Source organism: Lagenorhynchus albirostris, chromosome 5 (genome assembly GCF_949774975.1).
Source record: "Lagenorhynchus albirostris chromosome 5, mLagAlb1.1, whole genome shotgun sequence".
In the NCBI taxonomy this organism is placed as follows: Eukaryota; Metazoa; Chordata; class Mammalia; order Artiodactyla; family Delphinidae; genus Lagenorhynchus; species Lagenorhynchus albirostris.
Window position 1 is genome coordinate 46,047,368 of NC_083099.1, and position 18,221 is coordinate 46,065,588.

The 18,221-nt window shown below is 33.0% G+C and overlaps 1 protein-coding gene across 1 annotated transcript in view; it reads right to left on the bottom strand.

Annotated features, from left to right (window-relative positions):
- Window positions 1-17,425, bottom strand: part of BCHE (butyrylcholinesterase) — an 88,506-nt gene extending 71,081 nt beyond the window's left edge. Inside the window, exons 1-2 of the mRNA XM_060149216.1 lie at window positions 17,305-17,425; window positions 9,765-11,289 (exon numbers count right to left, since the gene is read on the bottom strand). Of these exons, the coding sequence (XP_060005199.1) occupies window positions 9,765-11,281 (1,517 nt within the window). The 5' untranslated portion in view covers window positions 11,282-11,289; window positions 17,305-17,425. The remainder of the gene's footprint in view (window positions 1-9,764; window positions 11,290-17,304) is intronic.
- Between the last annotated feature and the right edge of the window lie 796 nt (window positions 17,426-18,221).

Consider the following 18,221-nt stretch of genomic DNA (forward strand, 5'->3'; position numbering starts at 1 on the left):
AAGTTTAGTAATACATTTTTGTTCCTATTTAATAAGTTGTTCCTCACACTGTAAGGGAATAAATAATAAATAAATAAAACACACAAGGATAGCAGCAGGTATACTGATGTGAAGTTACTAAAAATACTTTGTTAAGTAACTTTTTGGTTTCATGACATCAAAATAGGACAAAATAAAAGTGCCTTGTGATATATCATTTATTTCTGGCAAAAAAGTATTAGGAAACAGTAACAAATTCAGAGCGGTTCTGAATAAATGAATTCTCACCAAAAAGACAGAAGCATGTTAATTGCCTCAATTTTGCAGTTTACCTTTATTTGTTTGAAAACTTGATTAATGTTGAGTCAGGAAGTTACACAATTGTACATTCTTGGGAGGAAGCCAAGTTTAATCTTAGATGAGAATAAATTGAAGTAGTTTATGCCTGGTAGGGGCAAAACTGAATTTGTTTAATGGAAAGGAGGAATGCAGTTTCCTGTCAATGATAAGGTTTATTTCAACATGTCAATAGGGTTGTATATTTATAGTACCATTTTTCAGATAAGGAAAAACAGTAAGGAATTTTAAGTAACTTGTCTAAGGTTATATTATATACAAAGGATCTGTAGAAAGATTAACACTGGACACATTAGGGCTATCACTTATGATCAGGAAGACTGTGTAACTGCACTGTGAATAGCTCTCCTTGAGGTTGTGCCCTGGAAGAGCTCTGAAAATAGCACCCAGAGAGGACATAGCAAACAAAAGATGCTCTGCAACAGCAGGAGGCAACTGGAGTTGTCCTGGAATAATGATCCTCTATCTGTCGTTATGCTACTAATTGTATTTTGGCTTATTTTCCTTCTTTAGCTGTTCTGTCTATCTGACAAATCAAGTTTGATTTCACCAATTTCCTGTATCACTGAGGTAGTGCTGAATATACGTCATTAAGTGCTGGTTAATTTAATCTATTTGTCATCAAGCTATTGACTGGATGAATAATTGATGGATATATATGTTATATTGATATTTCAACAACTTTTATTATAGGATATTGGATATAATGCACATATGGACCTGTCTGCTATTTGGATATGGGTTTCATTCATTTTTAGAGATGGGATTGAGGGAAAAGCAGAAACAAGCAAAGTACGTATGGGTGGAAATTCCAACTAGCAAAGGCATAAATGCATTGTGGCTTCTACTTTATGAGGACTCTCAAAGACTGCAACTAAAGACACTAAATTTGAATACCATTTAGTGCTTTCACAGAATAATGCTTTCTTTATTTTTGCAAGAAGTCAAATTAAAAAGTTTTTTTTCTAATATATTTTGGAAATTGACAAGATCTTTTAAATTTACTGAAAAAAATGAATTTCATGGAACTGAATGAGAAATGTAAGGTTAAGATTCTTTTAAAATACAAATGGGAGAGAGGTTGGGCTTTCATCTTCATCCATGATGGAGTGATTGAAACTGGATTAACTCTGCTACCAAAAACAATTATATACTAGACCAAAAACAAACAAACCAAAACAAAAAGACAATGAGTTTCAGGAACTGGATAACAGGCAGCATAAGTCTATGATGTTTGAGAGAAGGGGAAGTTCAAGGTAAGTCCACATTTACTGTGGTTACTCACATAAGGATAAATTATTGTCCAAGATGCAGGGAGCTTGAGACTAAGCAGAGTACAGTAGGTTCACTGAGGTTAAAAGACAGAAATAAGAGTTCTAGGATACAGAAGAAACTAGAATCTGTGGGACTGGTCTCCCTGCAGATCTGTGGCTGAGTCTTGGGCTAAATATGTACAAGATGAGAGTATGAGAGGCTAAACAGAGAGAAGATGCTGCAGGGCTGAGAGCAGAAAAGAGATGGGAAAACTGGAGAGTGAATAACTATTATAATGTTGTCAACACTTTTGTTTTCATCTCACTAATACCTCATTAATACTCAGTCTAGCTGAGTGGAAAGTTATAACTTGGGAGTAAAGAGACTCAGTCTATCCCCATCCTAATAGACACTTAAACCAAGTAACTGTAATACCCTCAGTGACAACAGACATTGGAGTTTAAGTCCTGCCAAGTGAGAGGGTCTATAAAATATCTTGGGCCTTTCATGAATTCACTCTAACAAAATATAAAACCAAGCCTATATACATTTGAGAAAAATTCATGTCTATACACATCCCTTAATTGAACTAGTAAAATTAAAAACAAACAAACATTATTCCATGGAAGCATACATTCTTCAGAGGAGGCTAAAATAATATAGAATTTCTACTCATATCATCCACAAAGTCTAGTACAAATTTGAAAATTTCTAGACATGCAAAGAAATAGGAAAACAGAAAATGAACCCATGAAACAGATATTGGATGAGCAAACAAAACCTTAAGGCAGCTATTGTAAGTATGTTCAAGAACTTAAAGGATAATATCTTTAAATAGAAAACAGGGAGGAACTCAGAAAAATAATGAAACTACTGGGAAAAAATAGATCTGAAAACTAATGAGTGAAATAAAAAAATCATTGGGTAAGTTCAACCACAGATTGAAGATAGAAGAGTCATTGAGCTTGCAGAGAAACCAACTTAAAAATGTACCTAATTGAAAAACAGAAGCAAAACTGAAGAAAAGGCAAGAAAAGAAATGAAACTGAGTTATCTGTAGTGAGGTGGATGGACCTAGAGTCTGTCATGCAGAATGAAGTAAGTCAGAAAGAGAAAAGCAAATACCGTATGCTAACGCATATATACAGAATATAAAAAGACGGTACTGATGAACCTAGTGGCAGCGCGGGAATAAAGACACAGACATAGAGAATGGACTTGAGGACATGTAGGGGGAAGGGGAAGCTGGGACGAAGTGAGAGAGTAGCATTGACATATATACACTACCAAATGCAAAATGGATGGCTAGTGGGAAGCTACTGCATAGCACAGGGAGATCAGCTGGCTGTTTTGTGATGACCTAAAGAGATGGGATAGGGAGGATGGGAGGAAGGCTCAAGAGGGAGGGGATATGGGGATATATGTATGTATATGGCTGATTCACTTTGTTGTACAACAGAAACTAACACAGTATTGTGAAACAATTATACTCCAATAAAAATATATTAAAAATAAATAAATAAAATAGAAAAAAAATGTATCTAATTTGAAAAACAGAAGCAAAACTGAAGAAAAGGGAACAGAACCTTAGAGACCTGTGGAACAAAATTCAATAGTCTAGTGCATGTATATTTGGAGTTCTTGAAGGAGATAAGAGTGAGAATGGGGCAGAAAGAATATTTGATGGAATACTGACACAAAATTTCTCAAATGTGACATTGAAAATCACTAGGAAGAATCTTAGTAAACACCAGGCCAAAACAAAACAAAACTCCTAACCAAAGAAATCACACTTGGAAACATCACGAACAAACTATTGAAACCAAAGATAAAAAGAAAATTTTGAAATCAACCAAAGGAAACATTTTTTTTAATTGTATACAGGGGACAATCATATGAATAAAGGCTCACTTTACATCAGAACTGAAGAGATAAGAAGAAAATGAAACACAGCTTTAAACTGATAAAAGAATAAATGATCAAATCAGAATTCTATCTTCTTAAAAAATATATCATTCAATTGAAGCAAAATAAAGGTATTTTCAGATTAAAAAAAGCTGAGGAAATTTGTAAGTAGCCAACCTGCCAATGAGAAATCCTAAAGGATGTTCTTCAGCACAAAGGGAAATGATGTCAGATGAGAGCTAGAATCCACAAGAAAGAGTAAAGAACACTGGAAAGGTATATACATGAGTAAACATAAAAGAATATTTTTTTCTTTTCTTTTATGAATTTATATTAATATAACTGATCATTTAAGGCAAATAAAATTTTATGAGGGATTTTATATTATACATTGTATAAACATATGACAACAATATAAAAAAACATGGAGGACAATAAATGAAACTATACTGTTAGTTTCTTACATTTGTGAAGTAGTAAGAGTGAAAAGGAAAATAGGAAGCATGAATTGTTTAGAAAGTGGGAAATGTTGATGGCAAAGTGTTAAGTGGTTCAGTATTAACTCTAAGTAGATAGTTATAAGTTACAGAAACAATTGTTAGCATTAAGACAAATACTGGGGAAAAAATTAAAGGCAAACTAAAACATCTGTTTAAAAATAAAATCAAATAAAACATTAAAATAATGCAGAAAAAAACTGAAAAGGAGCAATAAGAAGGATGGATTAAAAATAGTAAGGTGGTACCAGAAAACTACTAGAGCTAATCAATGAATTTGGTAAAGTTGCAGGATACAAAATTAAGGCAGAGAAATCTCTTGCATTCCTATACACTAATGATGAAGAAACTGAAAGAGAAATTAAGGAAACATTCCCATTTACCATTGCAACAAAAAGAATAAAATAGCTAGGAATAAGCTTACCTAGGGAGATAAAAGACCTGTATGCAGAAAATTATAAGACACTGATGAAAGAAATTAAAGATGATACCAACAGATGGAGAGATACACCATGTTCTTGGATTGGAAGAATCAATATTGTGAAAATGACTATACTACCCAAAGCAATCTACAGATTCAATGCAATCCCTATCAAATTACCAATGGCAATTTTTATGGAACTAGAACAAAATATCTTAAAATTTGTATGGAGACACAAAAGACCTGGAATAGCCAAAGCGGTTTTGAGAAAGAAAAATGGAGCTGGAGGAATCAGACTCCCTGACTTCAGACTATACTACGAAGTTATAGTAATCAAGACAATATGGTACTGGCACAAAAACAGAAACATAGATCAATACAACAAGATAGAAAACACAGAGATAAACCCACGCACCTATGGTCAACTAATCTATGACAAAGGAGGCAAGGATATACAATGGAAAAAAGACAGTCTCTTCAATAAGTGGTGCTGGGAAAACTGGACAGCTACATATAAAAGAATGAAATTAGAACACTCCCTAACACCATACTCAAAAATAAACTCAAAATGGATTCGAGACCTAAATGTAAGGCCAGACATTATCAAACTCTTAGAGGAAAACATAGGAAGAACGCTCTTTGACATAAATCACAGCAAGGTCTTTTTTGATCCACCTCCTAGTATAATGGAAATAAAAACCAAAATAAACAAATGGGACCTAATGAAACTTCAAAGCTTCTGCACAGCAAAGGAAACCATAAACAAGATGAAAAGACAACCCTCCGAATGGGAGAAAATATTTGCAAATGAAGCAATGGACAAAGGATTAATCTCCAAAATACAGAAACAGCTCATGCAGCTCAATATTTAAAAAAAACAAACAACCTAATCCAAAAATGGGCAGAAGACCTAAACAGACATTTCTCCAAAGAAGACATACAGATTGCCAAGAAGCACATGAAAAGCTTCTCAGCATCACTAATTATTAGAGAAATGCAAATCAAAACTACAATGAGGTATCACCTCACACCAGATAGAATGGGCATCAACAGAAAATCTACAAACAACAGATGCTGGAGAGGGTGTGGAGAAAAGGGAACACTCTTGCACTGCTGGTGGGAATGTAAATTGATACGGCCATTATGAAGAACAGTATGAAGGTTCCTTAAAAATCTAATAGAATTACCATATGATCCAGCAATCCCACTACTGGGCATATACCCAGAGAAAACCATAATTCAAAAAGACACATGCATGCCAATGTTCATTGCAGCACTATTTACAATAGCCAGGTCATGGAAGCAACCTAAATGCCCATCCACAGATGAATGGATAAAGAAGATGTGGTGCATATATACAATGGAATATTACTTGGCCATAAAAAGGAACAAAATTGGGTCATTTGTTGAGATGTGGATGGATCTAGAGACTGTCATATAGAGTGAAGTAAGTCAGAAAGAGAAAAACCAATATCATATGTTAACGCATATATGTGGAACCTAGAAAAATGGTACAGATGAACCAGTTTGCAGGGCAGAAATTGAGACACAGATGTTGAGAACAAATGTATGGACACCAAGGGGGGAAAGTGGAAGGGGGTTTGGAATGGTGGTGTGATGAATTAGGCGATTGGGATTGACATGTATAGACTGATGAGTATAAAATTGATGACTAATAAGAACCTGCTGTATAAAAAAAAAATAAAATAAAATTCAAAAAAAAAGAGAAAAAAATAATAGCAAGGTGGTAGATTTAAACAAAAACATACTGACAATTACATTAAATATCAAATAGGTTAATCACACCAACTGTAAGAAAGGGTTTTTTTTTGTTTTTTGTTTTTAAATAGGTGGGTTCGAGTAAAAGGATGGAACAAAATATATTATGCAAATGTAAGCATGGGAAACTTGATGTATCTATCTTAATATTAGGCAAAGTCAACTTCAGGACAGACATTTCATAATGATAAAACAGCCAATTAATCAGGACTACATAATCCTAAAAGTACATGGAATTAATAGTATAGATTTAAAATATTATAAGGAAAATTAGCAGAACTAAATGGAGAAATAAATAATACCATAGTTATAGTCCAAGATGTTAATACCCTTCTCTCAGTATTTAAAATAACTAGGCAAAAAATATTAGTAAGACTATTAGAAGACCTGAGCAACCATGAACTAATTAATTTACAGAACACACCATACCAAATAATTGAAGAACACACATTCTTTTCAAAAGCACATAAAATAATCACCCATAAGGATCATATGCTGGGTCATAAAATAATTCTCAATATATTTCAAAGGGAAAAATCTTACAGAGTATAGTCTCTTACTAGAACTGAATTCAATTAAAAATCCACAACAAGATATCTAGAAATTACCCAAATAGCTGGAAGTTAAACAATAGACTACTAAACAACCCATTGGCAAAATAAAATATCACAAAGAAAAATTCAAAATTATTTTGAACTTAATCCTAATGAGAAACACAATATATACTAAACTTACTATTTAAGGAGAAAAATTCATTAAAACATTTTATGAACCACGAACTGGAAAACTCATTTTCCTGGATGATTATTACAATGTTCAGTTCTACTTTTGTACTTTCTTGATGTGTCATTTTGGGGTTATATGGAAGTAAAATCCTGCAGTTTCCCAGTCTTGGCATTACTGACCTTTGGAATGAATAATTCGCTGTTGTGGGGGGCTGTCGTGTGCATTTTAAGATGTTTAGCAGCACCCCTGGCCTCTACCTTGCTAGTAGCATCCCAACTCCAGACATTGTTAAATGTCCCCGGTATGGGGAGTAGAGGGGAACCAAGGGGGAGAATCTCTCTGGGAAGAGAACATCAAACATCATGTTTGTGGTCAAATAAATATGGGTGGATTTCCAAACCTAACGCTTAAACCAACTTTGTTTCCATGGAGTTTATTTAATCATTCTAAATTTCTGTATTTATTCATAGGTATACTTTGAAAACAGATAGTGCACAGCAGGAGATTAAAATTATGTTTGCCATCAAGTCAAATCTCAACACAAATGACATGCTATTATCTGTTCAACTGTGCAAACATGGGCTCTAAAGAAACTCACCGACTGAAATGACATCTTGTTATGGCTGAACTCCTTAAAAAAGTTTAATTTTTATGGTTTATAATCTTGTTTATATGAATTTATCATTATAATTAAAATGTGTCAACCTTTATTTATTTCCCATTAAAATATGCTAATCATAGAAGGAGATTAGGATTAAACAATCTATTATTCTATTAATTGTCAAATATTCTCTTCTTTGACCTGTTGCTATCTGTGTACCATAAATATGACCTTTACCACATCTGGTTCTCAGTGTTCCCAATTGTGAAATAAGAAAATATAAATTTCTTGATGATTTAAACATGCAAAGTATGAAGTCCTTTAAAAATTTACAGGCATCAATAATTTGAAGAAATATTGATATTTCCCTTAAATTCCCTTAATATTCCCCTTAAGTTATTTATAATCTCTAGAATTGCCAGAAAGAATTAAAAGTATATTCAGATGATTTAATATGGATAGAATCTTGAGGGAGAGAACAGAATGAAATATACATAATTTTAATGCAGCTCTAGAAATAAGATGATCCTTCTTAAGCAGAAATTTAGACTGATGTTGAGAAGGTGTAAGATATTGCACAGCTACAGATAATATAATAACAGATAATATAATAGCCTACATACCTTGAAAAAGAAATTTTTTACCCATACTAGCTTTTACCTGCTTTCATTGAATCATTAACCAAATATTTGTAAAGTGTGACATATACTAATGTCAGTACTTTAATGAGTATCCAATAAAACCACAGGTTCTCTTTCAAGAAGTTAGTTCTTAGTCTAGTTTAGGAGGTTCAGAATACAATGAAAGATAGGATTTAGACACGTGACAGTCAGTGGCTTCTGTAAGAGTGAAAAAGAAGTCTGAAGGAACTACAACTCTAGGAATTAAATATACATTGTATGAAACATGTAGTCAGTCAAAACTTTAACAAAATAGTAGGACTTGTGTCATTAAAAAGGAGAGAGGTAAATGTTCTAAGCAGGGCACATAGCAAGAACAAGGCTCTAAGGTGTAGTTAAGCTTGAAATTTTTGGTATTCATGAGATAACTCATCTACCAAGCAACAAGGTGTTGGGGAGTACAGGTTGCAACAAGATTATAGAAGCCTCTTAATGCCACATGGAAGAGTTTTAGTTTTATACACAGTAAATAAGTATCAAAAATTTTGAGATGAATTATATCATACAAGTACTTTGTAGAGAGATACATACAGTAACATGGAGTACAATGAATTCCAAATGGAGGATGGAGAAGAAAACCAGAAAGCAAAATCATTCTCAACATTCTTTTCAATTGTAAAACACAGGATGACAAATTGGATTAATGCATCAATCAGATTATGAGTTTCTGTAAGCACTTTTCAAAAAAAGAGATGCCCAAATTTCTATTCTTTTACTATTCTCATTGATACAAATTATTCCAATGTATAAAATTCAATTTGGGGTTACAAACAGTAAAAAAAAAAAAAACTTACTTTTTACACGCACAAAATATTAAAAAAATAGAATATATATTAAAAGAGATTATTTTCCTCTGATTATTGAAGACATACTATCACAATATTTATAAAATATGAGGGAAAATATGTTCTTTTGTAACATCTCTGATTATGTAATGTCATCCATATGACTACTCAAGTGTAAAACAGCTTAGCTGAACAAGATGTAGCTTGTTGTAGCTCTCGCTCAACACAGGTTACCTAAAAGCTCTGAACAAACATATTAGGGAATAAAAAACGTTGATAAAATGGCAAATTCTGTATTTTGAATAATCTGAGGGCCAACCCTATCACCAGCTTGCCCTTTGATTTTCCTGAGCAGGGATGTATTTCTTTGTGTATCAGGTAACAATGTACTAGTGCTTAAGAGCATGAGAAAAAGAGAGATATTCCTAATCTTTCTTAAACCTGTGAACACTATAAACTTTCAGGCTTAATAACATGTCACAGTAATTTTAGTTCTCAAGGTAAACATCTATTTCCATACAAACTTTGGTGAACATTGTTAAAGTACTTTGAAGTACTTTGGAAATGAAATCAGAAAATATTTTTCATAAAAGTTCTTTGATTATTTCTCTTAAGCACTCTGATGCAAGGAACTGAAATGCAGTACATAATAAAAAACAAAACCAGCTTAAGGCATGAAGAGAATAAATAATCAAAATGTTTCTGTACCTTTAATGAAGTTTACACTGGAGACCAAGAAAACAAAACCAAACAAGAACAACTACAAAAATTGGCACTTACCCATATTTTGCAAAATTTGCCCAGCGTTTCATAATGGATCTACTCAAAATTTCCTCAGCTTTTGTGTAATTAACTCTTCTTTCCAGAGGTAAACCGAAGACAAATTCAATCTCATAACCATGCATCACTCCCATCCATTCTGGCCAAGGGAGTTTGGAGGATCGGTGTTCAAAATAGTAGAAAAAGGCATTGTTTCCCATATCTGAGAACTTTTTGGTGAACTCCAAGGCAGGGCATATGATATTATAATCCCCAACAACATCATCCAAGGCCTCACGGTAGTTTTCAGCTCTCTGATCATCTAACCAGTCCATGTAGTGGAAAAGGATCGATTCCTTTCCAAATTCACTCAATCCCGGAAAAAATATTTTTAAACCTTCTTGAAATTCTTTTCTAGTTATAATACTATTGTTATCTTTGCTGAAACCAGGAGCACCGTATACTAAAAATGCTGTCCCTTCATCTTTGTTAACACCCACCAAGATCTGGGTTTTTTTGAACTGTCCAAGTTGGAGTAGTGTGTCTGGCATGTCAGTGAGAAAATCACCATCCACAGTTGGACCAAAGTTTACTGACAAGAGCGTACCATAAGGGACAACAAATACTTCATTCAGAAGAATTTCCTGGGGATCTTTATTTCGAAGACATTTGATTATCTCAGTCTCATTTTCTCTAGAGCAACCAATAAATTTAGCTAAAGTTAATGTTCTGTTCCTAGCTTCATAAAGAGATGTCACTACCCAAGGGGAATTAGAGGATCCACTTTGCAGAATGGCTCTGGTAAACAATGGGTGGCTTCTAGGAGAAAGTAAATGAAGGCTAACTGAAGCTGCTCCTGCACTTTCTCCAAAGAGAGTTACACTCTTAGGATTTCCACCAAAGGCTGCTATATTTTTTTGGACCCACTGAAGGGCCATCTGTTGATCAAATAAGCCCGTGTTTCCTGGCGCCTCAGGATTTCCCGGTAAAGCTAAGAATCCTAGGGCACCCACCCTATAGTTCATTGAAACCACAATAACTCTTTCAGCCCGTGCCAGAAACTTGCCATCATAAACATGCAAAGATGATGTCCCAGTCTGAAAACCACCACCATAGATCCATATCATTACAGTAGCATTTTTTGGTTTAGGTGCTGGAATCCACACATTCAGATATAAACAGTCTTCACTGAGGTCAGTGTTTGGGTTCCACATCTCTGATCCAAGGAAGCCTGGGAAACTTTGATCTGTGTTCTGATAGCAAGAATTTGCATATTTTGTGGCATTCCAAATATTGGGCCACTTGGTCAAGGACTGTGGCTTTTTGAATCGAAGTCTACCAAGAGGTGGCTGTGCATAGGGGATTCCAAGAAAGGCTGTTACTGTGCCACCAAGAACTGGCAAGTTCATTCCTCTGACTTTTCCATTCTTGGTGGTAATTATGACGTCTTCTTCAGTGTGTGACTTCCCAAAGAGCACCCAGAGCAGAAGAAACCGCAAGAGAAACCTGATGTATATGATTGTACCCTTGCTCTGCATATTGGTTTCTGCAAGAGAGATAAGTGGGAAGTTTTAACAGCCTCATGCATCTAGTATTATATTTTATTGACGATAATTAACTAAAATTTAGTAGTTCTTATCAATCCTATAAATTATGAAAACTAATAAATCTATTGCTATAAAGACACATAAAAAAACATAGAAAATGGTTGGCGATATTTCAGTTTTCAATTTAGAAATAAATGAGTGAAATGGTAAAGGAGAAATTAGTTCAATTTGGAAAGATTCATTTTCAAACCTCTGTAAGAAAGATGTCTTTTTTTAAGGAGGAAATTTGTCCAACGCATTAGTGTATATATATATATATATATATATATATATACTTCTTTACCATACACAGCACCACCAAAGGTGGCATTAAATGGTAGTCTACTTAATGATAGATATAATAGATTAAATTTCTACCATAGTTAGAAGAGGAAATACAAGCTTATATATTCTCTGAAATATATATAGTTCTAATCATGGCTGGCTGGCTCTTGACAGTAGGTTAAGAAACTTTAAGGATCCTCAGACTTCTATTACTGCCTTTTTCTGTTTGCATGGTCCCGTCTGTGGTCCTTTCTGCCTAGTGTTTTCTTCCTCTATATAATTGTACCCTGTGGTCAGAAGAGAACTTGGACAAGCAATTCACAGAATGTGAAGTAACAAAAAAATACAGTAGTTGCCATTTTTCCTACAAATTGTGAAAACTAACAAATCTGCTACCACTATAAAGGCCTACGGGAAAAACTGGAAAGGAAAGACTGGATATATACCAATTCCTCTGAAACTGAATAACCACGAAGGGCTTTTCTATCTGAATTATATTGTCAATGGAGATAACATTAGATGTGGGAGAAGAAACTGACTTAGAAGAAATTTTACACTCAGGGATTACTCAACACATGCCTGTTAATTTGTTAATTGATTAAAGCATGTGCAACTAGGGAGGTTAAATGTGTTAGCACGGTCAGATTTACTTGTATTTTGATAGTGGACACGATGAGTGAAATAAGAGGATTAAACTGAGAAATTACTGGGAAAAGTGGGAGAAGCAAAAGTAATCTTTGAGACCTATAAAATCATAACTATTTGGCATTTTATTAAATAATACTTATTAATGATATGAAGAGAACATTTGGGGAAATCAAATTTTCATTAAAAATTCATAATGCATACTTGAGTTTCTTTTAAATAAAAAAAAAATTTAAATCAGATTCTGAAACTCCAAGTGGCAAAGAGGGACATAAAAATGTAATGCAGATATCATTTGAAAGAACTAACATCTTTATATAACTGAAAGAAAAAAGAAAATCTGATTAAAACTGTCAAATACAAACACTGATTCTCATCCACATAACAATAGCAAAGGTCCATACATGTACAAAATATTTTTATTATGTTTTGATAGTGTAATAATAAGTCCAACCTATATGTCCAAGAAGCTAATCCTGTGAGCACTGAGAATTTGTAATAGTCTTTTTATTCTACTTTTTAAATTACATTGTCTTGGAAGGCAGAGATTAAGGCACTATCTATGGTAATAAGTGTCTCAGATCTACGATCCTCACTGTAATCAGCCTCATTCACCACTGCTCATAGGACAGCTAGTGATCAACAAGTATTTTTTGATTCCCCCAAAATATCTGAATAAAGTAGTCCATTGTGTATACTATTTTGTTCAGTGTCTAGTATTTATAGATATATCTCCATCTATACCTCTATCTCTGCCTCTATTTCTGCCTCTATCTTTTTCTGTTTATGGCTGTGTCTATATCTATATATTTATATCTAATTCTACTGATGTCCATATGTTTATGCATATATACATATATATTTATACATAATGATTGTTATAAGGTTTAAAAAAATCAAGCCATGAGATCAATTTTTATGCTCTCAATGTTGATACAACTGAATTTGTGCTAATACCAATAAATATATATTATTGAAGTATACAATATTTTAACACTATGTATATACTATTATAAAATTTAGCTTTACTATAATCATAACAAAATGCAATTTATCTTCTAAAAATAATAAGTAAATAAAATGTCATAATAATGTAAAGTTGACACTTACTAATAAAATTTTATATTTCTGAGAGTTAGGAGTTTTAGAGACACTGCTACCACATACCACAGTTGTGTGTTTTTTTTTCTTCCTTCTGATAATTCCTAAGACATTTCTTTTAAATAAATGGAGGAGAGCATTTGGAAGAAAGCAAAGTGCTGTGATAGATTTTTTTTTTTTCATTTTTAAAATCTTGCTTTAGAAAGGAAAAGGAATTAAGATACAAAGCTGGTTTATTCTAAGCTGCATTTCAACAGATAAATTGCAGCATCTTTGGTTGGACTCATTCCTGCCTTTGGCCTAGCTCAGTCAATGTCTTCTGAGTCTAATAAAGACAATCATTTTTTTTTTTGGTTTTATATAAATCTTTTTTTGTCTTTTAAACCATAAAACAAATCCTAATAATTTTTGCTTTCTGACAATTTTCAAACTTTCATTCTATTGTTTATTAATTTTATTGCATAGCAAATATAAAATTACTACCAAAATTTTGGTTTTGTATGTAATTAATAAATATAATAATTTTCATTGCATGTGTTATGAAAGGCTGCTATAACATCTAAAAGGTTGTACTATCATCCCCATGTCATTTAGTTTGATTTATACTACTACTTTTGTGTGTGTGTGTGTGTGCGGTACACGGGCCTCTCACTGTTGTGGTCTCTCCCGTTGCGGAGCAACAGGCTCCAGATGCGCAGGCTCAGCAGCCATGGCTCACAGGCCCAGCCGCTCCTTGGCATGTGTGATCCTCCCGGACCGGGACACGAACCTGTGTCCCCTGCATCGGCAGGCGGACTCTCAACCACTGCGCCACCAGGGAAGCCCTATACTACTACTTCTTGTATGTTTTTATTTATATTTTGTGCTGAGTAGAACTTAATGTTATATAATATGATTTATATGAATAATAATCTTGCTTTTTCAACAATGATATCTGTGAGTCATCATCTTGATATTAGTAATACAAGTACTTACACCTTGTAATTGTAAATCATGTAATTAGTAACATTCACAAAATCATTGTAAGCCTTTGTTTATTGCAAGAATGGCAATATAATTCCAATTCACTTTCATGGTACCTGTTGTAGTGTATTATACACCATATTATTAAATATAGGTTTTAATAGGAAAATATGCTTATGTTCACATACTCATTGTTAGCATAGGCTAGTTTTTTTTTTTATATTTAGCTGCAGTACTTTATTTAAGTAAGCATTATTTTGTTCTTTTCATAACCTGTTATTCTCTAGTCTCACATGTTGCACTGTGGTTTTACCATTAAGAGATGTTTATGTTTTTAATATATGCTATCACATGATTAAACAATCAAAAGAGAGACAAATAAAGGAGACTAAGAAATGTTATTACTCTATATCTCTAAGTCTTTACTAATAATTAAAATATTCAATAAAATTTCATTTATTTCCTCCTATACTTTCTGGTGCAAATTGACTACTGGCACATTAAATAATTTAAACTCTGAGAACACATAACATGTTTATCATAAAGAACGGGGTAAAGTTTTATACCAAGGACAACTAAATATCTGAATTTAGATCAATTAACTTATTGTAATAATCTTTAATATTTGATTAAAGGAAGGAGGTTTTGTTTGGAATTGCAAAAGAGAATGGATGGGAGTGGGAAGAGAGAAAAACCTGAAAGACAATTGATACTATAGTGTTCCAAGTTTATCAAATGCTCCAGGATATCAAAATCAACTGCAATTTTGGGAAAATATTCTAAACTTAAAAAAAAAATTTTTAATTAAAAAAAGGTAAAAAATAATTTCCTTCTTTTTGCATTCTTAATTCAATTTTGAAAGTATCAAAATTCCTTGACTGATTTCTAAAATATGTAAGGTTATGCTATATAATATGGGTGCAATCAAATTATTGATATAAAGAGCTATTTATTTGCCATATATTTGCCATAATTGGATGTCAACCAAATTTTCAAAATAATTGGCCAGTCAAGGACTTCTTAAATGATGGTCATGCAAAAATTGATAATAGTTTCATTGAATGTAATTTTCCTGTCTTTTAAAAAGTTTCATTAGAATATATATTTCTATATAAAAATAGACTGTTAAAATGGTGTGGAAAGAGCCATCTAGAAAATATGATCTAGAACAAGTGCCACTAAAATGTATTTAGTTCAATTAAAACAACTGAGCCTTTATACCAAACCTAAAGAGCTTGTTTTGTTGTAGGCTAAGTGAAGTGGGGAACTGAGGAAGTCTGTTTATAAATAGACTATACCACTGTCTTTCAGGGATCCTTCAGATACCCAGTAGGCACTAAAAGGATGTGTATACATAGAAGACACTATATTAGGTATGAGAAACAGATCTGTAACTGTCCTCAATCAGGAAGAACATCCACAAACTTTTCATTGTGTGAACAATTTGAACATTTAAAATTAGAGAGATATCTTGGGTCTTCTTTGAAAGTTCAATCTGTTCTTAGGTTAACATCTATCCAATTATAATTTTCCAATGTTTGAAACAGTTTAGTTTTGATAAGAATGAGCAGATTTTGGCATGAAAGCATTAAAATGAAGACAGCATACAATTTAAGTATATATTATTAATTGTTACCAAGAAATAAATCAAAGCACAAACTAAATTTGTAACTAAGATATCATTTGCTGAGACATTATTAGCTTATTATTATTAGCTTATATATTATTATTATATTATATTATTAGCTTATATTCTAAAAACTGAAATGTGGAGTAGATCCCAAATATTTTCTTACAATTAAAGAAGCAGGACATTAAAAACGAACAACAACAACAGGTCTAGGAGAATAAAACAGAACTTTGCAAATCCAATTAGAAATTTAATTTGCTTCCAAAAGGTCACGTTATTTCAAATACACAGAGAATTCTAAACATGTCATTTAAAGTAAAAGTCACTCTTTAAAAGCTCATGCTTATCCTTAAACAAAGTAACTATTTATATAAGTGAAATGTAATATTTATCATAGATATGAGATAGCTTATATTATGGAAGCATTACACAGCCTAGTGACAGTAACTCTTAATTGAGTTTATTATCATGCAATATCTTCATAAAAATTTGGAAGAGATAACTTTAATTTTTTTAATTACAAATAGAAATCATAAATAATGAAATAATTTTGCTCACATTTCAGTTTACTTTTAATCATTCATATATTTTATACTCAATGCTTAATCCTCTGGTTAAACAAGAACTGATATCAAAATAAAGGTAGAGTTACAAAATCACAGGATGAGCAGAAAGTCTATATTTGCTTATTATTTCCATAATAATAAAATAATAGCAATTGTAAAATATTTTGCTATAAACACACATATTAAAAGAAAGAGAACAAACAGGGCAAATGGGACAAAAGTTTGTAAATCAAACTGGGAAATAGCTTTTTCCTTTTAGAGAAAAGAAACTTAGACTTTTCCTTTGCCAATTGATATTGTTAAAGTTTCAGATGGCAAAATGTTAAGTACCCTGTAGAGCCAGACAATTCAAACCACTTTAGAAAAAGAAAAAACTAGAGAGTAATACTGGTCAAAAAACACTTCTGTTACTCTTTTAAGGAAAAATTCACTAAACAGTGCATTTAAGGGTAAAACACAGCATAAAGTGTTTTCCCTTTGAGGGTGCATTAGGAACATATATTACAGTGATTCCACAAGTGCTACGGTCCTTTATACAAAGTTGAATAAATTCATTATTTCCTTAGCAGTTAAATGGCCACAGTCTGCGTTCCCTGAATAATCAATCGGAAGATTTGATGCATGTGGCTGCTCCCTTACTTTATCTGTCCCATTTGCAATGACTGTCTCCCACAGAGCACCAAAGGGGCACAGCAAACACGTGAAGGGATCACGTTCCTCCCACAGAACAAGCTTCACAGTAACTTGCATCTCTAACAGGAAGATGTAAATTCAGAGCAACTTACCCGACTCACTGCAACGAAGATGATAAAGTTTGCAAGGAATTGGAAATCATATAATACTTCAGGGAAATGCAGTAAGCAGCTTCTGCTCCAGCCTGTAAATTGGACTGCACTGACATTACAATCAACTGTTACTGACAAAGCTCGCGAGAGTTGGCAGCGGCAACTTGATCTAGAGGCAGCCAATCTTTACTTTCTGACATCTGTTCAGAGGCTAATTGTATGAATGCAATAGTGATTCATTTACAGAGGTATTACCGGAGTCATGCTTTACGATTGCAGGCACTCATCTAACAGTGAAGAAAAAAAAGACACAGAGCTTCATTAACAGACGCTGAAATTGAACAGCAACTACACAGGTTATTTTTGTTTGTTTTCTTAAACACTACCAGAACTTTTAAGATTTTTTTTCTCCTTTAAGGAATATACATTTTTCTTATGCTTGTTTTGATTTAAAGATATACATGTTGCTTTAAAGAAATGCTGTTATTGAAATCTTTGTACCTTCAATCCGTGGCAATCATGAAGCTATAAAGGACTGTAAAAGATTAAATAGGAAACTAATTACTCTGTAGATAAAGCTATGAAAATCAAAAGACTAGTTATATAAATGAATTAATGTCTCTGATATGTACATCCTTCCAGCTCCCACACCCCAACACTCATTTAAGTCATGCAGATCTCAGCGTTCGTAATTTCCTAATCGGGGACCCTGCAAGCAGTCAAGTGTAACGAGAAGCCCCAGATTTTCTGGTTGAGACAAGGAAAATAAAATGCAATAAACAATCAGCACTAAACTTTATAGAAAAACACATTTGTCAGTGGAAAGGATGTACTTATGTCTTTCAACCTTATCTTCTTTGACTTAGATATTTGGGAAAATGAAAAGACAAAATACAAAAAAAACTTATAAACTGCTT